The sequence below is a fragment of the Macrotis lagotis genome, chromosome 1, assembly GCF_037893015.1.
Source record: "Macrotis lagotis isolate mMagLag1 chromosome 1, bilby.v1.9.chrom.fasta, whole genome shotgun sequence".
Lineage (NCBI taxonomy): Eukaryota > Metazoa > Chordata > Mammalia > Peramelemorphia > Peramelidae > Macrotis > Macrotis lagotis.
In genome coordinates, this window is record NC_133658.1 from 519261543 (window position 1) to 519284953 (window position 23411).

General features: G+C 37.0%; 1 protein-coding gene across 1 annotated transcript in view; it reads right to left on the reverse strand.

Moving 5' to 3' along the window:
- TSPAN7 (tetraspanin 7) overlaps nt 1–6615 on the reverse strand; it is a 119138-nt gene extending 112523 nt beyond the window's left edge. Inside the window, exon 1 of the mRNA XM_074214182.1 lies at nt 6483–6615. Within this exon, the coding sequence (XP_074070283.1) occupies nt 6483–6563 (81 nt within the window). The 5' untranslated portion in view covers nt 6564–6615. The remainder of the gene's footprint in view (nt 1–6482) is intronic.
- Nucleotides 6616–23411: the final 16796 nt, after the last annotated feature.

Here is a 23411-nt window from a genome sequence, read left to right on the forward strand (position 1 = left end):
TTCATAGCTCCATTTTTTAACAGGGATGCTGAAGGCCAGAAAGATGAATAAGCAGAATATGATAAAAATTTATGATATGAGAAGTCACCTAAATATGGTTTATATTGGAAGTCTTACTGAGATCCTGAACTCAGCAAGATTAAAAATTCATTCCATATGGATTTGAAGATTACAAATATTTTGAAAGAATTCCACTGATATATTGTACCATTAAGAGTTCATATTTATGAACTCTTTAGAGTTTTCAAAGCAAAATAACATTATGAGGTGCATGATATGCCATATTATACCTATTTTAGAAACAAATTTAGGTCTTAATGAGATAAAGTAACATAGGAGCTAGCACCCCTATATGCAACAATTTTTGACTAGCCCACTGTTTCTCCACTGCTTTTTTTTGTGTGTACATTTTCTTCTTCCTAGGGAATTCAAAGGACTTTGAAGATTCTTCAAATCAAAAGATTCTTCCTTTGTTTTATCGATATCACAGCAGCATTTAAGTCATCATCACTCTAGACAGGAAAATGAGGGTATTTATACATATGTGACTGAGCGATAACTCATCTTCTCTTACCCCTCCCCAAATAACCTATTCAAATAACTCATAGTTAAAAGTTCATCAGTTCACAATTTTCTTGGTTGGGTCCATGCACCAAAGAGTCTCCAATTAAAATTCTTCTGGTCTGAAAGTCCCCAACTCTTTGGCAAGAAGCCTCAACATCAAACATCTCTGGTTATTCCTCATTGCTGTAATCCTAGAAAGTCTGAGTCAGATTATTTATTCACAAAGTATTTATTGAGCATTGCCGTATGCACAAAATTGTGCCTGAGCTGTGGGAATTTTTTTAAAGTATAAATCCCTACTTTCAAGGATTTTTAGAAGACAGGTGGAAAGACCAAAGAATGAAAACCTTTAATAAAAGACTGTTTTAAATGCTGAATCGTACAAATGATAAGACCAGTAAGAATTCAGAGAAGGAAAAATTGGTGTGGTCTAGGGGAATAATAGAAGGTTTCATGGTGAGTAGAATATTCCCAGTAAAACTCTCACTGGGTTAATATTCCTAACGAAGTCCTCTCAGGATTAAGAAAAACAAACTATCATTATTATTATTATTATTATTATTATTATTATTATTATTATTATTATTATTAGACTATTCCTAGAAAGACTTTGCATTCCAAAAGAAAAGTTCATGAGCCACAGTCTCTGAAAATTTTCTTTAGTGTATTTTTATCACCCACAATGGGGGAATGATGGAATTAAGGCAAGATCAAAGGCAAGGATAAGAAGAAACATGTTTCAGGACAAAATAAGAGATGGTCCAAAAGTCCATCAGGGTTAAAATCCTCCCTCTTAACACATCCTTGCTGAGTGAACTGAACCTGGACCAGTCACTTATCCATTCAATGCTCTAGGCAACTCTCTCTTAAGACTTTAAATGAGAGAAAGTGTCAACCTATTTTAGTAGAGTATATATATTCTCACCTGGGAGTTCTCTATACCAATGAAATCACAGGTCCAGTCTCTGTAAATTATCTCTATTCAATCAGACTTAAGGGTACCCTGGGGGACCTGAGCAAGCTCAAATGAACTAATCCACTGGTCCCATCAGACTTGTTGGTAGTGATAGAAGAATTAGAACCAGAATCAACTTCATCTCACAGGAGAACTGAGGACTAGAGAAAAAGAGATGAGGAATTAATCTGAACCTCGTTAGGGTCTCTTTCCATAGATACATATATCCCCATTTGTTTCTCACCCAAATTCAAAAAAATTCAGTGGACTCCCCTTTCCAAAATCAATGCAGAATTGGTTTGTCTAGCTTGCCAAGTAACTGAGTCTCTCTAATACTACTTTCAACTAAAAGTCAAGACTAACCTGTAGTTTAACCAGGGCCATTATGTTTTCTCTTGAATTCTGAGCTCTTCCTATATTGTCTAGTTAGACCTTAGACCCCACCCTCACCTCTTAACACTAGAATTCTATTTTTTTTCACATTCCTTACACTAAATGAGTTCTTAAACCACAGAAGCATAGATTCATTGACAAAAAGTTAAGGTTTTTTGAAAATAACATTTTTTATCCTCCAATACATTCCAGATTTTAGCTTACATGAAGGTAGAAAAAAAATTCAACCAAGAAGGAAAAATTATTCATGAAAAGGGGACCAAGAAAAATCAAAGTCTTAAAAACAGCAAAAATAAAAATTTCTGATAAATTATATATACAAAAATATATATCTTCACACACATACACTCATATCACTAATAGCCCTAGAGAGAAACAAAAATAAAGATGGACAATTGAAAGCAAGGTTTTATATACTAATTTATACTAATTTATATATACTATAATTTATATATACTAATTTATATACCAATTATATACTAATTTTGATTTCAAAATTGAACTTTCCAAGAACCACCATCAATTTTTCTTAAGTGAAAGAGGAATTTGAGATACTACATTTGCAGTTCAATAACTAATACTGTTTTTCTAATTTTGTGGAATGGAAGAACTCAACCCTAATATGCTAAATTTTGCTTTAAAAAACTGGTCTTAAAAATAAAACTTCCAAGTTTTTACATCATTTTTAATTTGAATCTCTAGCAGCAAAATATTAATCAATTGAAAAGCACTCAAAAATGTCCTGTGTACTGGGAAAACATAATCCTTATGTTTACGCATAAGAAGTTTGGGATTTTTTTTTTAATTTTTCCCTAAAAAATTAGTTAAATTAAATTTAAAAGTATTTACCATTTGTGAAAGATTTCTACTTAACTTTTTGGATTCTCTATATATTTTATCATTAACTAATATTATCACTAAATTTTAGGATTCAAAGTCCTCCAAAAGGTCATCTAATCCATCCTTCCTCCCCAAAGCCCTGGCAGTATCACCTTCAAGTCACCTCAGCCATATCAGAATCTATTTTTAAAGACCCTTCCTGACTCTCAAGGATTTGAAATAAGCCAAGAGAAGCTGTTATACTAAATGAACCACAAGATACCATAAAAATAGGCCATTTGTTAGTATGTAAAATGCAAGCTATTATTAGAATGATTTTCCTTGAATATATAAATAAAACGATATAAAAACATATATAAAAAGTATTTTAAAGCCATATAAATAATACCATGAAAAGAGCACTGGCTTTAGCCTTGACTCAAATCAAATCACAACCCTATTCACTACTTTGGGCTATCTTCCTCATCTATAAAAGGAGGGGAATCTAATTCAGTGTTCTCTTCCCTGAGTTCCCTACCATCTCTAGAGTTATTATCCTAAGTTAAATAAAGTATCAGCTTACACAGCATGTAAGGGAAGATATTTAAACTGAAAGACAGCTGTCATTATTTAACTTGTCTCCTTAGGCACATGTATCATACAAGGATCTTGTTGAATATCCTTGTGCTCCTTGAAAACCCATTCACACCACCTAAGCAAATAAATGTATGTCACCTTTTGCAAAAAAAAAAAAATAGGCATAGTAAATGGGCACAGAATTTTAATGGTACTGATCCAGATTCCAGTTACACAGAAGAATAATCAAATGAAAGATCAAGTTACCTATTGACACAAAATTAACCCTAAGAAAATAATGAGTCAATTCTGGAACTACAATTTAATTCTAGAACTACAAATGTAAAGCAAATAAACATACACAACCCAGACTCTACCCAGGTCTAGTTCCTGCTTCAGTGACATCCATGATTAAAGAGTGTTGTATTTGTATATTGTGATGTCAGAACTGGATTACTTTGGCCAGGTCTGTATTAACTCTAGGTCTGCTAAGTCCTCCCATGTCAAAAACATCTAACTATAAAATACCACTGTACTCCACACACTGTGGTAGGCCTGAAAATAGAGGCAAACTACTGTCAATGACCATAACACATTGAGAAGAATAATGTAAAATAGAGAGTGAAGGTAGCAAAGAAGAGGTCAAAAGGTTTTTTTTGGAACTCTGAGAGAGAAGACAACAATTTTGAACTTGAGAAAGCTTCTTGAGGAAGGGCTGAACTTAAAGGAAGTTTTTTTTTAACATACCAGATGGAGTATATAGCCTGTGCAAGTGTTTTCCAAAATTTTTCCAGAAATAAAAAACATATCCCTATAGTAACTTGAAAGGAAGCAGCAGAAGGTTAAATTTTGCTCAGATCCAAAATCCTAAAGAAATACTAACAGTGTGGGCTCACCTCTGCCAGACCTCCTACACAGGCTGGCACTATAAATATGCCAGATGAAGACAACAGGGGGCCAATCACTGAAGAAAAATTCTGCTGAAAACTTGGTTATACTGGAAGCTGATCATTTGGGAAAGTGGAAGGGAGGGCACTCTTAAGAAATTCCCAAATTGATCTCCATTTCCCCTTGCCACTGAAAATCAGTATTATTATTTTAAGACCACGGTGATCATTTGATCAAAACAGTCCCAAATAACACAAAGATGTAAGTCCTAATCAATCTTTTCACTACATTCGCCTAGAAAAAAGACATAAAGACTCTAGCAACATTTTTTTTAATTTTCCATTTTGTCATACCAAACGTTTCCATAAAACTCTCAAATGAGAATGTCAACAAAAATATGTAAAATCCTCCTCCTTATTGAAAATCTACCGGAGAAAAAAAATGTATCCATCATTAGAAAAATGCAGACGGTTAAAAACAATCATTTTTTTACAAAGAAATAACAATGATTAGTTTTAAATGACTTTTAATTGTTTTTAAAGAGTGGAAGGTAAATTAAATTCCTGAAATCTTTTGTTGCAGCTGTAGAATATTAAGTCATTCTTGTCTAAAATATCTTAAAATCTAGATTATACTTAAAATGGTATTTGAGATGGCTTATATGACATTAATTGCCAAAGAACAAAAGTGAGGAAGGGAAAAGGGAATAAAGATAGAGGGTCAAAGAGGAAAGGAACAGAGGGTTTTGAGGCAGGGAGAGGCAAAATAGGTTAGGGGTGGAGGAAGTTAGTTATACATTAGAAAAACTAGATTCAGATAATCCTATGAGGATGACTTTATTATCAATAATATCTAATCATAAATTCTAATTTTTCCTAGAAGTGAAAATAATTACCTAAATCAATTCCATCCCCTCCCAATCTGAAAACAAAGTATATATGGCAAAAAGAATATATGTTAGTAATTTTTATATTAATGCAAACAGATCAAGGAAATAACTGCTATGAATTTAAAATAACTTACATTTCCAGCGACTAAATAAAATACTATTAGGGACTCTATGACTATTAAAATTGGTCTAACACGGTTTTGTTGGTTAAAATAAAACCTATTTTTTGATCATCTTCTATGCACCGATTAAGGATTTTCCCCTCATCATCTGAGAGCCGGTGTGTGCTACCTAGATACCGTTCAAAGGTGCTGTAACATTTGTGTCATTGATCCGAGAAATGAGAGATTATCATTCCAGACAGATCCGGGGAGCCTGGCGCAGCCAGAATTTTTTTTTTTTAAATCACAACTTTTCCTTTCTCCTTGCCATAAATCACACACACACACACACACACACACACACACACACACACAGACACGAATCCAGTCATTACAAATGGATTGCTTCATTCGGGGCCGAGTTATATCTGTCAGACATATCTTTGTGCACTAAGTCACAAACCAAAAATTAGGGCAAATGGGGGCGGGGGAGGGAAAAGCGCTGGCTGAGCAAATCAAAGACAATATTGGTTTTTCCCTGCAGACTCGGTTTGCAAGGGGAGTGAATGACCCAGATCGCACAAGGGAAACGCGGGATTGCAGGCGCCCACGGGTGGGCCGTGGGGCTCCTCAGGTCGCTGGCGACCCGGGCTGAAGGAGCGCGAAGCCCCCACCTGCCCGGAAAGGTTGTTTCCTCTCCGCCCCCCCCAGCGCCTCCCGGCAATGTCACCTCTGCACCTGTCTGGGGACACGGACGGGCCCCGGCCCCGCCCCTCGGGGGCGCAGCCCCCACCCCGGCCCCGGGCTGTGGGCGCATGACGTCACCCTCCTGCACGGGCCCGGGGCGGCGGGCTGGGCAGGGCCGGAGGGCGCCCCCGCCCGCGGATCGGGGACCCCGGGGGCAAGGCGGGTGGGGGGCGGCTGCGCCCGGGACCCGCTCCACGCGCACCTGCACAGCTTTCACGGGGGGGCGGCAGCGCCCTTCTGGGAGAGCCGGCCTTGGGGGTCCGGGGGTCCCCGGCCAGCCCCGCTCCCTCCCCCTCCCAAAAAGGGAGACAGCGGGGACCGCAGGAAGCGCCCCCACCCTCCCCGGCGCCGGCCCCCAAGGGCCCCGCGCGGGACGGCGGGGTCCGCGGCCGCTGCTGCAGAGATGCCCCCCGCCCCCGGGCAGCCCCGGCGCACCGTTACCCGGCCCGGCTCCCCGCGGGCGGGCGGGCGGGCGAGGGTCGGCCGCGCAGTCCCCGCCCCGCCGCGGCGCTGCGGGAGCCCGGGCCAGGGGCGCGGCGAGGGCACTCACCCAGAAGACGAAGGAGTAGATGATGAGCAGGGTTTTGAGGCAGGTTATCACGGGTTTGGTCTCCATTCTCCTCGATGCCATACTACAGAAGCTCGGCAGCCGCTGGGCGGGCGGGAGGAGGGGAGGTGGGTGGATGGGGGTGGGAGCCGGCGAGCGAGCGCCAGAGCGCGTGTGTGGGCTGTGCGCGCGCGCGGCGGGGGGGAGCCCGGGCCCCGTGTGCGCACGCGCGCGCGTGGCGGGGAGGCGGGGGGGGGAGCGCGGGCGCGGGCGCGGGCCCGAGTGCGAGGCCGTGCGGCCGCTGCTGCTCCGCGCCGCTTGTCTCCGCGGCGGCGGGGCCCCGGCTGGCCGGCCCTGGGGGGCCCTTGTGGGCCCGGCCCCGCCGCACCCCGCTTACGGAGCAAAAGAACCTAAATAAACACGCTCACCTACTGGCATGGCCCGTGGCCTCGCTAGGCTCCCGGGCACCTGTCCTGGTCTCCTGCAAGGAGCGGGGCGGGAGCGCGCTGGCCGGGCCAGGCATGGACCTAGGCTGCCCAGCTGGCAGAGGGCACACACACACACGTGTCTTCGCATGCCCTTTCCCCACTGACCATCCGGTGCAAATTACTATTAACCCATCCCAGTGGGTCAACAGAGGGGCAGTGCCAACGGGGGTCTGACGGCAAGCAGCCTTTGACAGGTGGGAAGGAAGCACAGCGGGCAGCGCTGATTTGAGAGGAGAGAGATTCAAATCTCTGACTCGCTGCAAACCAACTGCAGCAAGGGAGTAATTATGATAATCTCTCCTTTTTGAGAAAAAAAAAGATTGGAATAAAAGGCAGCCCATGTCTCTCCCTGCTCAGACCTCTCCATCAGTGTCTCTCCAGCTGGGGCAACAAGAATAGCTGATATTTATAGGACGCTAAGTTTGCAAAATGAAGCATCTAGAATCCTGTAATGGAGGTTCTGCAGGAACCTTACAAACGAAGAAGCAATCTCCAAAGAGGTTGTCCCTTGCAAGTAGTTTCACATTTATTCTGCTTCTCTGGACGCCCGAGCTTGGCTAATCATTTGTTGTTTGGTCAATAAATCAACAACAAGAAAATTCAGGAAGATCGGTATATGAGCACCCAGATAAAAGACCTTTTTATATCATAAGAGACACCATTTTATGTCAGGTAATAACGAGAGAATTTGCCCGTGTATAAAAGATGGAAAAGCAGCTAATCCAACCTGTGGGTACATTTCATATAAGGAAATCAATTGATCTATGAAAAAGATGTGACATCGTTCTTAGCTGCTATGTCCAGAGAGAATATAATTCATAGATTATTCTAAGCACATTAAGAAAGGAGCAGAGCTTAACCCTTCAGGGCCTCACACTCAGATGCAAATTATATTAATAAGCTCCTTCATGAAGCTAGAGGAGTAAAAATAGAAAGAACAAGCCTTGGAAAAGCCTGCCGCAGTCTGTTGTGGTGGTGGTGGTTATTATGGGTTATTTATCACTGAATTAGATGCAGTCTCTGCCTGGTGAGGTCACTGTATAAACAGGGGGAAGAAACAGTCATGTGAGGAAGATGGGAGGTTGTCTGAGGAAAAGGTGAATCATGACTAAAATGACACCATATCTCCTCAACTAAGGTAGAAAGGAAGGAACAAACAAGAGCAAAAAGAGAGATGGAAGAAGATAAGCAAATGCTACATTCCTCCTTTTTTCTCAAGCCAAGAGATGCTATGACAATACAGTGGCTTTATAGAAGAACTCTTTCATAATTACCAGGATGAGCCTGATGGTTGTGCTGAGTTATTAAGATAATGAAAAATCAAAATCTGCAGGACCCCCTTTAACAAAAATAGTATTGAATACCTACATATATGCCAGACACACAAACAGAGAATATTCAAAGATTTGAAGTGAAGACAAGATGGAGGAGACAATGGCAATGAGAAAGATCTGGAAGTTCAACTGAACAAAATGAGTAACAAAGCAACACAGCGTCCAGAAGTCTTATTATAAACTAATTACAGATAATCACAGGGGATAGGTCTACTTTACAGTGCACCCCCCCAGACCCTGCTGGGGAGTTGTGTTCAATTCTAGGATCCATGTTTTAGGAAGAACATTCAAAAGGAGGGTGATTAAGATGATAAAAGGCTTCGAGGTCATGTTAGATGAGAACTGGCTGAAATTACTGAGGAGGGACATACCTGGGGATGAGACGACCTAGTGAGAACCATGATAACCATCTTCAGATATTCAAACATCTGTCATGGGAAAGAAAGGATGGACTTATTTTGTCCTCAGAGGGTAGAACTAGCAAAGATTTTCAGAGATTTATATTTGGGCTTAATGTAAGGAAAAATGTCTTGATAATTAGAGCCATCCCAAAGTAAGATGCCTCTGTTTTTGTTTTTTTGTTTTTTGAGGGGGTCAATGTTGGACCTGTTATATCATCATTGGGGGGAATTTCTTACATCAATTTAGATAGACAACTTGTCATATTCCCGGCATACTAAAAGGTTAAATGATTCCCATGGGTAGAATGTGTTACACAGGTAAAATTTGAATCCAGATTTTCCTGAGACCAAACTTTCCATTTTATCATAGGATTATTAACTTAGGGCCTATGAACTTCTTATAACTATATTTCAATATAATTAGTTTCATTTGTACTCCAATCTATTTTGCTTTATTCATTTTTAACACATTCTGAGAAGGGGCCATATGCTTCACCATTCTTCCTGGGGGAGCTGTAGCACACGTGAAAAGATTAAGAATAACCAGCCCTGGAGTCAGGAGAACCTGATTTCAAATCCAGCCTCAGATACTTAATAATTACCTAGCTGTGTGACCTTGGGCAAATCACTTAACCCATTGCCTTGTCAAAAAAAAAAAAAACAAATAGAATGTCTGAACTAAACCATTCTGCCTTAGATGCCCAAAAGTAAAAGGAAAATAATTACTTACACATAATGGAATAATTCTGTCCTGCCTCACAAGACTGGTGTGATAATTAAATGAGATAATATCCATCATAGGGCTTCATGTACAATATAATAACCATCCTAGAAAGATTTCCATCTGAAACATTAAAAGTTTTGGTTTTACTCTTGAAAGCGGTAAATGCTCAGGTATCTGGAACTCTTGGATATCAAAAATAACTTACTCCCAAAGGCTTCTTTAAAGCTAAGATTGCATCCTTTACATATGTATAGATAAATATACATGAACACTATGGTATGTTGAAGCCAGTTCTAATTGGCTTTTGAAGGTTGATTGTTAAATTTTCACTGTGAACATTCCCACCTCAGAAATTGATAGACACTATAAATCAGGCCTTGACTGATTTTTTTTATTGATTGTCTAGACTCAAAAATATTATGAAAAGATATCAGTGATACCAATTAAACTTAAAATATGTCATATTTGCATTTTTACCCTCCCAGAACTAAATATTTATCTTCACACGTCTTCATTTACACAAAATATTATGTATTCAGACATGTATCTTTTTATGGGCTTTTAGAAAGTTATTTTAGAAAGAATATCATTTGAAAGTCTCAATTTTCTAAGGAAGGGAGAGAACAGCAATCTATGTTGAAGTGGGAAATCTGGTTAGGCATATGATAGCCTTTTGAAGTAACTTCAGTACTTTCCTTTTAAAATATATGTCCCCTAAAGAGACATGAAAGAGTTGTCTGAAGTTTGGCTTTTTTTTTTAGTTTTCATTTGCTTTTTTTCCCCTGGATTCCTGCCCTCTTATCCTTCCTGAGAAGTCATAACATAAATTTAAATGAAGGAATATGAATCCTTTCTTCTGAATATTTCCCTAGAAAATATTCCATCATCTTTTAGGTACCAAGATAACACCACTGGTAGCTTAATGTTCATGCAGGTACTTGGATAATTTTTATGAGTGGTCCTTTTCAAATTGCATTGCACAATATAGACTTTCCTCTGACATTTAGGGAACATTACTATTTGTGGTTCTGATATCTTTTCTCATAAAACAAAACAAAATAAAACAAGTCTACCTTGTCTCTGATTATCATATAGCAAATTTGTCAACCACAGTTCTTTCCGAATATGCCACAATTATGTTACAGCATCTAAAGTGAAGCTTAAAGCACTTCTGTCTGCTGTCCTTCCAATTATTCTAAGACTCTTCAGCATAGCAGCTGTTGAAGCATCCTGCTGACATTTATCCCTTGCACATGTCCAGCTCTAGAAAACACATGTAACAGGTGCATGAATATTCAATGAGTAGGAATCTTTTATTCAAATTTGATGGCATTTTATTATACTCCCTACAGCACCTGTTATATTTGCTCTATTCACTACATAAAGGGATGGCGATTTGGCTTAAATGAAGCCAGTCAAGGAGATTGACACTGCCAATCACCCAGAGTCTTTGCACTGTTTCACAGATTTCATTTATTCAAAGCATGGTTTTATTTGACTCAATTAGTTTCTGGAAGATAAACATGTCCAATATCTTCAGTAAGTTTATGTCTACACAGTGATGGACGATCTAGGGGCTTGGGTTCATTTGTTAATTTTAGTATTTTTTTTATTGTACCTCTCCAATAAATCTGTGCATAAAAATAAAATTATTAGAATCCTACCTGCCTTATTATTGTGAAATGCACTTCATATGACAAAATGTGCCAAGGCTACATATGATAGACCAAATTCCAATTTCATTCAAATACAAGAAAGAACTATCCCATTAAAGTGCAAAGTTGAAGTAATCCCTGATGAACTAGGGCCAGGAAATGAATAACTTTAGATAGTAAATGGCACAGTGGATGGAACACTAGAAGTGGAGAAGATCTAAGTTCAAATCTTGCCTCAGACACTTACTGACTATATGACCTTTGACAAATCACTTACCTCTACAATCTCAGTTTCCTTATCTATAAAATGGAGATAACAATTACCTGGATCCCTCAGAGCTCTTATGAGGATCAGGTGAGAATTTGTAAAAGACTTGCCAAAATTGAAGTGCTTTATAAATTATAGTTGCTGGCAGTAGAAGTAGTGTGTTGGTTGGCTTTTGTCATTCATTCTCAAAAAAAAGGTCAAAATGACATCCCTTTGTTAGAATCAAGTTATAATGTGTCTGATCAGACCAATTCAAGCTTGGAATGCTCTACCAAAAGTTGGGCACAAATATTACATTTGAACCTTTGGGGTGGATTCTTTAAAGTAGTAGTAGTAGTAGTAGCAGTAGTAGTAGTAACAGCAGCAGCAATAATATTGTTGTTGGGACTAGTAGTAGTTATAACAGTTGTTATTATTATTATTATTATTATTATTATATTTCAGGTCCCAAATCTTTACTTTACAGCCTAGATTAACTCTATTGATTGCCTGAAGGTTCACTTTGCTTTTGTTTTATCATACTTAAACAAATACTTAGAAATTGGTTTCATTGTTTGTTCATATCTAATAAGGACCAAAGATATCAGGATTATTGTGTGCATATACATATAATATATGTATAAGGTGTTGCATTCATCAGTCCTTTATAAGCACTCAGCCTGTTAATAATAGGATCTTATATTAAAAGACTGTAATTTTCCCCTATAACAAATTAATCTATAAAAGAAAATAAATACTACCACTATAGTTCTCTCTTTCTGAAAGGTAAGCTCATTGTTTTTCATATGCCAATTGCAACCAAAAAATCACATTAAAAATAAATTATTTTGAGTAAAGTAGCCAAGAATACAAAAGCACCATTTTCAAATTTTGAGATGTTGATTTTGTTGTTTCTAACAAATTATAGTGGTATTTCTGACAGAGCCTAAATGTGATAAAAAGCAATTTAAAAGTAGGAGGTTAGAAATGGAATGTTATTGCAGTGCTGTGTTAACTAAAAATCTTTTTCTGACTGGGGTCATGATGTTTGTTTGTTTGTTAACAAAAAAGAAGCTAGAAGTTAAGAAAGGAAAATCTAATCAGAAATTTTGGTAAAAATAACAGAGAAAGCGATGGACAGAAGAAAGAATTCATTACTAACCTATTTGCAAATGAGCTTATCTGCAAATGAGACACACCTGTCACAAAAGCAGAATGAAAAAACTTGATTCAGGAGGAGTTGATTATGAACTACAAACTAAAAAAGTTAGTTTAAAAACTAGGTAGAGGTTAATTATAGGTAATATGTGCTACATAATAAGATGCCAAAGTTTCATTTAACTCAACTATTTTTGCATTCATTGCTTTTGAATACCTGGCATATAGTAAGCACATAATGGATATTTGTTGACTCAATGAATTTCCAAAAAGATGTTTGGGTTTCTTGGGCACTATATATTTATGTATGTTTATTTTTAACTAACTTAAATTATATCATAATTCATATATTTTAATAAATTCTAAATCACATTTCTACCTGCATTTTGGTAAATCTTTCTCACAAATTTTCAGGAAGTAAATTTTATGGAAGTAAGTAACTTAATTTTCCCTGGGTTCCAATTTATCTATTTTTCTTGACTTCTCAATTTACTTATTTCTGAAATGAGGGTTGGCCTAGACTGACTCTAAATTACATTCAACTTCTAAATCTATGATACTATGTTCTATATATTTCACTACATAGACCATATATATATGATCTGAGACACATACATACACACACACACACTCATATACAAGTATATGGAACCACTCACAATGGAATTCTACAGTTTACAATCTGTGAAGACTTCTGCCTCTATACAGAACCTCATGATTGTCTTCCTTGTCCTTTAAGGGTCACAAGTGGAGTTCCTAAACCGCCTATACCTAGATCATGGAAAAGGAATAAGGTGTGTCCAGTCTAGTACACTTCAGTAGACAGATCATGCCACCTTCATCCAGAGTTCACTTGGAGAAATACTTTGGTTCTATATTCCTTCTTACCTAAAGAAGAATAGAGTACAATGTAGTCTTGCTTCCCAGTGTCTTATGAATTCTGTTTCATCAGTTTCCCTCTATGGAAACTATCAGGATCCCAGACATGAAGTATTGACACTCCATTGATAAGAGATGAAGTTAAAGGCTCCAGTTACAGAGGAATAAAATTAGTAGGCTCAGTTTTCTTTTCCTTCTCTTTCTCTTTCCCTGTATATATTAGAATAACAGTAATAAAAATAAATTTCTTCCTCCAACTTGCTTGAAGCTATTTATTTTTTTCCTGTAAGAGAGCTTATATTTGACTTTTTGAAAGTTAAGAAGTAACTGATATCTACATATACATAAACATATGATGTATGTGCATACACACATACAATACTGCCAATCATTCACTCAGCAATGATTAGGTGTCAATATGTATCAAAGGTAGGACTCAAACCCACATCCCTCTAGCTCAGGAGGCAGCTCAGGTAGCATAATCAAAACAATACTGTCCTTAGAGTCAGGAGGACGGGAGTTCAATATGTTCTTAGACACTTGACTCTTACTATCTGTGTGACCTTAGACAAACACTTCACCCTGATTGCCTCCCATCCAAGGTCATCTCCAGTTGTCCTGATTCATGTCCTTGTCATGACATCTCTTCCCTGATGTCATGATCTTCTTTGAGAACAAAGGTCAAACATCATCATACACTATATATATATATATGTATATATATATATATAATATATGTATGTGTGTATTTACACAAAATAAATACTACATATTTACCATATACATATATATATGTGTGTATATGTGTGTGTGTGTGTGTGTGTGTGTGTTTATGGGTAAGTTTAAGTAATCATCTTATCTCATACCTGGAAAATTGTGAGGATGTGATTTTGTCTCTCTAGTATTTGACTTTTTCAATTATTCATCTTTTTTTTTCAGAAAATAATACTTAGATGTTTATTTTATACAGATGCTCTATGTATAAATTACCATCAGATAAACAAAGTTATATATGAAACTCTCCATGTGATTTCAGTGGTGGGGGAAGTCAATATGGACATTTCTTCTGTTGGTATACACTGACAACTCATTAGCAACTTGTAATCTTGTAAAGTGATATTTAGTCACTAAGAGGTAAACAAATGCTTGATTGATGTGTGTGTGTGTGTGTGTGTGTATACACATCCTCTAGGTGTGTATATATTTAATAAAGATACTAAAGTCTGTTTTCAAATTTCAGAGGAAGGACTTCAACCCAGGTTTTCCTGTTTCCAGGGTCAGCCTTCTATCTCCTATAGTTACACTGACTCAAGATAAATCAAGATGTAAGTATTTCTGTACAGGATAAAATCACCTTCCAGTCACCCAGGATTGCAACTTCAGGGTCATCTTCCACTCCTCAGTCTTCCTCAACATGTGTTTATCTAATTGGTTGCCAAATTTTGTCATATCTGCCTCCATTAACAAACCATCACTATTTTCCATTCCCTTCTCTCCACTCCCATAGCTACCATGCTAGTACAGACCCTTGGGTCATTACATTGAGACAAATAGCTTCACAAGTTGTATCCCTACTTCAAGTCTCCCCCCATTTCAATTCATTCTCTGCACAACTGCCGAAGTGATTTCTCTAATGTGCAGATTTGACCAACTTCCTCTCAGACTCTATAAATTACAGTGGTTCCCTATTAGCTCTAAAATCCAATATGAACTCCATTGTCTGGTATTCCAATCATCTTTATACAAATGACTCAAACATCTTTGCAACTTTATTTTTGTTGTTTTTGGGTTTTTGAGGCAATCATTGTTACTAGTCCAAGGTCACTCAGCTACTAAAGTGTCTGAGGTTGGATTTGAGCGTGTCATTCTAACTCCAGTCCTGGTGCTATATCCACTGTGTCACTTAGCTGCCCAAACCTATACTTGATCTTAGCCTCACATACTATTATTACTGCTCATCTATTTATGTATATAATCAAAACAATACCACAGTCCTTGTTTTCAAGTTTACATTCCAGTAAAGTAATATATGGGCATGATAAAAACAATAACACTTAGATATATGTGATAAATGCTCCATGAATTCTATACAAAGTAACTTGAGTCTAATCATTTGACTTTCCCTTATACCTAAGGTAAAAGAATAAGTAATTACATACATTTAAGAAAGTCAGTGAAAAAAGCTCTCCTCTCTATTCCCAAGAGCATAAACAAAGGAGAGAATAGGACTATATGGGTGAACATCTAATTTAAAAAAAGTATTTTTACATATTTCTAAGATTCAAATATTTGTGTTTATAAATATGCCTTCCTTCTATAGTTAAAAAAACAAAACACACACCAATTCTTCCCTTGAAGGTTCAAATTAAATAACAGCATGGTTTCTGGAATAATTAAAGAGAAAAAGGACCTTTTCCAGGCTCCTCCCACCTTCTCCATCCAAAATAGGCTTATACCCCAATTCAATTTAGTGACTAATATAGTACTTAACATCTGCCACTTGCCACCTCTTAAAATCCCCTAAAGGGATTTTAAATAAGTCCCTTCTAGAAACTTCATCTCCTTCATCTATAAATATCTTGGTTTAGATGGAAGCCTATCCAGCATCTACACTTCTATAACCACCTCACCCCCAGCTCCCAGCCCCAACACCAACCAAATACTAGCTAGGGTTGTTTCCTAAGCAATTTCTTTAATCATGAGTCTAGATTCTGGATATACAAGCAAGTATTATCCACAATAATAGCATCACCCACTCAGATATCCCCAGGGATGATGACTAGAGTGCCACAGCTTTGTATGTAGGTGGGGATATATTTTCCCTTTCCTTGACTACCTTAAAGAGATATTTAACTGGGTTATTTCCATCTTCTGTCTGCCTGCTAAATTATAAAATAGAGCTCACCAGAACTAATTGTGAGAAATAATGCTATCCAGCCTTAGGCACTGACTAGCTAGGTAACCTGGCAAATCACTTAATCTTTGTGTGCCTCAGTTTCCTCATCTGTACAAAGTTATGGTGTGAATTAAATTAGATAATATTTAATTTTTTAAAAAGCTAGAACAGCCTTCCATATAGTAGGGTGCTATATAAATGCTCATTTTATTATTTCTGCTATGCCTATTACTATTGTTTGTTATTACTACATCTATACATTTTAGGTCTTCTGTAGCTTAATCCAATAAATTATTTAATCTCTTGTTTAGTTGCTGCCAACAAATTCCAGAAGTACAAGGTATCCTGCTTAAGATAAGAAAAGCTAAATCACATTTCAGTGACAATTAAAATTCAGTTCTTTTCAACAAAAACCTATTTATGAGTAGCTACTTAAAATTGTGTTACCCTGAGCAAATCACTTAATCTCCATTTACCTTAATCCACTGGAGAAGAAAATGGCAAACTACTGTAGTATTTTTGCCAAGAAAACTCCAAAGGGGCCACAAAGATTGAGAGAGGATCTAAAAATAAAAATATGCTAGGAATTGTACTTAACTCTTTACAGTTATTATTTTATTTGATCTTCACAATAATCCTAAGGGAGTTGCTATTATTACCTTCATTTTACATGAGTAGAAATTGAGACATAGAGAAATTAAATGACTTGCCCAGGGTCACACAGTTGATAAGTATCTGAGCTTGGATATGAACTGATATGATGGGGTTAACCGAAGTGCTTAACTTGAACTTTGAAATGAAAGAATTAACAGTGATATTATTGCACCTAGCTTTGTATGAAAAGAGGTCTCAGACAGAGAATTACTAGCATAAGCATGTTTTTATAAACTGACCTGAGTATGACTGTCTTCTGAGACAAAACATCTTTGTACCGTTATCTCCAAGGCCTTCCCTTGCTTTCCCTCCCTTCCTCTCAAACTTCATCCTTGAAAACTTTGCATTTGGAAAATTCCCTAATCTCTAGGGTACCTGGAATAAGGTCCACAATCTTTCTTTATAAGCAATCTCCTTTCAACCCAGTCATTCAAGTATCTTAAACCCCTTTTTTTCTTTACTCTGTGAGCTTACTTGTAATAAAAGCTGACTGAAATAGGTTCCTGTCTATATGAGTTCTCTGACAGTGGGCCACAAACCAGGATAGGATTCTTAGAATCTTTCTGGGTCCCTTTCCACAACAGATGTCTTCCTGACTCCCAGTCTAGGACTCTAATACTGGGCTCCCTGGGATCTGTCCCAAAGGATCTGTTCAGGTAAAGTTCTGTAAAAATATCTTGAGGAAGAATCTAATATTTTCATATTGAAGGAAGAGGAAGAGGAGGAAGAGAGGATGGGAGTGGGAAATCCTTTTCACTAAGGAGCTAAAACTTAAGATGAGGCAAGAATGAAAATAAGGAAGTTAGGACAGGCAAAACCTGCCAATTTTCAAGAGGCAACAGAAGGTCTGATATCACTACTGATGGACTTTGGGAGCTTCTTGGACTGGTCTGAGCTCTTTAGGCAGCCTGGTGGCATTCACTATATTAGTGCCAGACTGAGTGGAGATATCCAATCAACCATACCTACTATAGATCAGAAATCCTCAAGAGGTCCATCACCCTCAGCCATCCCAGTAGCAGGAAGTGTGGGGTGTCATACAGTCAGAATATTATTTTTGAAAACATACTGTTCTGGTTTTTATCCCTAGCAAGTAATTTCAAAATGTTCTGACTCCAGTAAAGATTCCCAAAATAATATAAACAGTGATAGAAGATATATAGTCTTAGAAATATTTTTAGCAGTTTGAAAAATTATTTTAAATCACTGACAATAAGTGAATGCAAATAACAACTCTGAGCTTTCACCTCATGCCTAGCAAATTGGAAAAAAATGTTTTTAAAAAAAGTTGGGAATTGATTTTGGTTAATTTACTTAAAACCAAGTATTTGAAACTACTTACACACTATTAATAAAGCTTTGAATTAGTCTAGTATTTATATAGCTACTACTATATGTAAGCATTGTGTTGAGTGCTTTACAAATAATTTTATTTGATCCTCTGGTAACATCTGGCTTGGAATTCTGCTTCACAGATTGCCATAGCTTAGGCTTATAGGTCCAAAGAATTCTAGTGCAAGGTGCCTAAGCTTTGGATTAATAGGACCTTTGTCCCCTGGATGCTGGTAGAAGAGAGAAAGATGACAAGTCTGGAAGTTGTAAATACAGCCAGTTTTAACTATGAAGCCAATGGATAGAAGTTGCTCTCACCCATATAGTAGGAAAGCAGAAGATGCTTTCTTCCAAAAGTAGATCCCTCCATCTTAGATTAGTGCATGAATGGCAAAATTCTGTTCACACATATATAATGGAATATTAATAATAAAATAGAATATAGTGGAAATTAATACAAAAATGAATACAAAGAATTTAGGGGAACACAGGGGAAATATGAAATAATATTAATCTAAGTTAACAGAACCAGGAAAACAATTATAACCACATTGCAAATTTATTCTTTCAATAGTCTTAATATCTACTATGAGAGAGGCACTGGGCTAGGTACTAAGAATACAAAGCAAAAAAGTAAAAACAAACAAACAAAACATCTAGCTGCTCCCTCAAGAAACTTACATTTTTTGTGGGGGGGGGGGATAAGAATATATACCTAGAAAATAAAACACAAAATAGAAACCAACATAAACCCTCAGGTCTATGCAATTATAATGACCAAGATGGTTCCTAAGGAAGAGATGAGAAAAGGCAATTCCCTCACTTCTTGGGAATGGTGATGGTCTATGGGTTTAGATCACTGCATATACTGTCAGAATCAGTTAAAGTATTGTTTAATTTTGCTAAACAGCTTTTTTTCCCCTTTTGTCTCTTTTGTTATAAGGAAAAGCTGTCTAGGTAGAAGAGGGAAGGAATGATAACTTGGAAAAAAAAGATGATGAGAAATCAAAAGCTATTTATTTCAAAAAATGAAGAAATTTGAATTAACTAAAATTATTTGCTTTCTCTAGGTCAAATTTAGTCATCTTCTGGTATTCTGCTGTTTTTCCTCCTACCACTATTTTATGGTCAGGATCTAATTTTAACCACCTCTCAAATTCGATTAATTTATCCCCAGATACTTGATAGCCACAGTTACCCATTCATGTCCCCACATGAGAAATAAAGCCAGAAACATTAAGCACATAACTTCTGATTTCTTCCAGATTGCTTCATAGTTTTAGAAGACACTAAATTCATAAGTGAGATGATGTAATTTGAGATAGTGCAGTTTTGATGATGCTTCAAGTTACAGACACTTTCTGCTTCACATTGAAATGGAATCTTTTCTTGCTGCTGCTGATTATTCAGTTTTAGGCCTGAGTATATATTTAAAAATCCTAGAGCATAATTATTCTTAGAACTGAAACAGTTCTTTGTATTTTCCAAGGATTTCTAAGTCATTCATTACATAATTCAAAGAAATACCCTTGTGAGCCAAGTCACTAAGTTTTCATAGGATTCAAATGGAAATGGAAAGGATCATGTAGTGAAAGCCCCTTATTTTACAAATAAGAAAAACATATACCAGAAGATGGAAGTTTCTCTGATCACATAGCTAATACTCAGATGAAGAAAAGGAAATATGGGAAGATTAAGGAACAGAGATGAGACTGAGTATGTTGGGCACAAAATGGGAAAGGTAAAAAAAGTGGAGATTGAGGTGTCAAAAACCACTTATTTAGATATCTTGTGAAAGATAGAGAAGAGAGGTCAAAGCAAGAAAAACCAGGGTTCAGGTATTTCCTCTGTCTGCATGACCTTGGGAAATTCCTACCTAATTTTGTCCTAAAATAATCATTTTGCTAATTCCTCAACACATTTCAAGTACCTGAGAGAAAGCATAAAATAAACATTTAGGGAACACTTTTTTAAAAAAAAAGGGTAAGTAGTCTATGGGTAGATCTTAGAGCATGGAACAGTCCTCCCCTCACCTACTTCTCTCAGTTTCCCACATCCCACAAAATACCTGTTCATTTATTTTTGTTGTTCAATCATTTCAGACTCTTCCTGACCCTATTTGGGATTTTCTTGGCAAAGAAATGGAATGGTTTACCATATCTTAAGTTCATTTTATAGGCAAGGAAACCGAGGTAAACAGGATTAAGGAATTGTTGTCCAGGGTCACACAGCTAATATGTTTCTGAGATGAGATTTGCATTCATGAAGACGATTCTTCCTGACCCTAGGCCCTGAATTCTATCTACTAATGATAGCTAGTGATCCTGTTCACCTAATTTAAATTTCATAATTAAAAATGATTTCCTTTGGTTTAAGGCTTTGTCTCTAGTAAAAGGCAAGTACCTCTGAGAGGAATAAAACATTATGCTTTATCAGTGATTTGTAATTCAGAGAGAAGGAATATATCTCATCCTTTAAAGAGTTTTGAAATCGAGGATCAAAAGGTGAAGAGAATAAAGAGACTGAAGACTTAGGAAGGATAGATGAGAATATAGGAAAACAGGTGGAAAAGAGGAGTTCATAATCACATATACCTACTTAATCAACATGGTAGGGTAGCAGTTCTAAAACTATTTTGATCTCAGGCACCCTTTACATTCTAAAAATATTACTGAGGACTCCTGTTACTTGAGTTATATCATCAATGTTTACTGTATTAAAATTAAGATGTACAAATTTTAAAATATTTATCAATTCCTTTAATAACTCATTTGTTTTATGAAAAAATACTATATTTTCCAAAATTAAAAAGTAGTTGAGTGTCATTGTTTTACATATTTTTGCAAATCACTCTAATATCTAACTAAATAGAAGACAGATTCTCATATTTGCTTATACATTCAAGCCTTTGTGGTGTTGTTTTGGCTGAAATATATGAAGAAAATGCAGCTTCATACAGATATTATTTGAAAAAAGAAAGATTAAATAATGTCTCAGTATTATTATGAAAATGGATTTTATTTCATAGACCTTCCTGAAAGAGTCTCTGGGACACCCAGGGTTCCTAGAGCCACACTTTGAAAACTGCTTGTTTTGTTAGTAGATAGAATGGTAGACTCAAAGCCAGGAAGACTGAAATTTAAAAGTTGTCTTTAGCAGTGGTACTCTGGGATAGTCTCAACCTCTCAATGTTCTGGAAACTCCCAAAGGCTTTAAGTTTCTAGAAGGTATCCATTTTCACTGATGAAGGGAGTTTCCCTACTTGAGAATTTATTCTACCAATGAAATCACAGGACCAGTCCTTATTATTGTTCAGTTATTTCTGACTCTTCATGACCCCATGGACCAAAGTACACTAGACCTTTCTGTCCTCTACTATCTCCTGAAGTCTGTTCATGATCATGTTTGTTGCTTTCATGATATTGTTCATCTCATCCTCTACCTCCTATTTTTGTCTCTGATCCTTCCCAACATCAGGGTCTTTTCCACTGAGACTTGTCTTCTCATTCTATGATCAAAATATTTAAGCTTCAGTTTCAGTATTTGTCCTCCAAATGAATAGTCTGAATTACTTTTTTAAACGTTGACTGCTTTGCTCTCCTTGCTTCCAAGGGACTCTCAAGAGTCTTTCCCCCCACCATAATTTAAAAGTTGATTCTGCAGGCTCAGCTTTCCTTGTAGTCCAACTCTCACAAAGATATGTTGCTACTGGAAAAAAGCATAGCTTTGACTATATGGACATTAATCAGCAAAGTGATGTTTCTGCTTTTTAGTATGCTGTTCAGATTTGCCAGCTTTCCTTCCCATGAACAGGAATGTTTCCATTTCATGGCTACTGTTGTCATCTGCAGTGATCTTTAGCACTAGAATATAAAAATCTTACTTTGCTTTTCTTTTTTTCCTCCCTTTATCTGCCAGAAGTGATGAGTCCAGTTGCTATAATCTTAGTTTTTTTGATATTCAGCTTCAAATCAGCTTTTACACCCTCTTCTTTCACTCTCAACAAGAGACTTAATTCTTCATTTTCTGCCATCAGAGTGGTATCATCTGCATATCCGAGATTATTGATAATTCTCCCAGCTTTTGAGTCATCTAGCATGGCATTTCATATGATTTACTCTGCTTTTATGTTAAATAGATAAAGTGATAATATACATCCCCTTTACCTATTTATTTTACAACTTACTGAGTAAGGAGTCAGTCCTACTGAACCATAACATCTCAAAAGAGGGCATGGTCTCCAGAATATCTTTGCTGTGTATATTAAGCCAGACCAAGATGACATGTCTACAGAAGTAAAATGTTTATTTTGGCAATATTTAAGTAAACAGAAAATTGGATTGATTTAGATTAGCTTTTGATCTTATTTTGAATTTACAGATGTAATTATCATTTTGCTAACTTTTGTACTGTTTTATTAATCTTTTAATTTCTACATGTATGAACACATAATACAAAGTGACACCATCAAATATTTGTTTTAGGTTTCTTCCAGCTCTTACACACACACATACACATGCAAACACACACAAACACACACACACACACACACACACACACACACACACAGAGCCTGCAAGGAGCTACTTTACCTATTAGGAATACCCACTATCAAATCCAGTTCAGACTGCTAAATTTGACTCTTTCTTTCCCAATCTGCACAGTAGGAAGATAAATCATTGCCAAATACCCTTTATATAGAGCTGTTATAAGGTTAATTTCTCATAAATTTAATTTAAGCTCAAGCAAGGCTAAAAGATATGGTATTCTTGGTTCAGTAAGAAAGCAGATGAAATTCAGTTTTACACTGATAGTAACACTCCAAAGCACTTTTGTGATGTCCTAAAGGCTATTTATGGGCCAAAGACAGATGGTCCCATGCATCCCAACTACTCAGCACTAATAGAGTCACATTGATCTATGAGAACAAGATCCTGGAGAAATGGGCTGAACACTTCCCTGATGTTCTCAACAGAGCTTGTAAACCTGTGCTAAAGTCATTTATCATATAATTCCGAATGAAGACAATCCTGTAGTTGAACTTCCAATTGAAGAAGTTTTGAATGCCATTAGGCTCCTCTCATATGACAAAGATTCTGATGCTGATTATCTTCCAGCTGAGATTTACAAAACAGGGATCCACTATTCATGCAAAACTGAAATC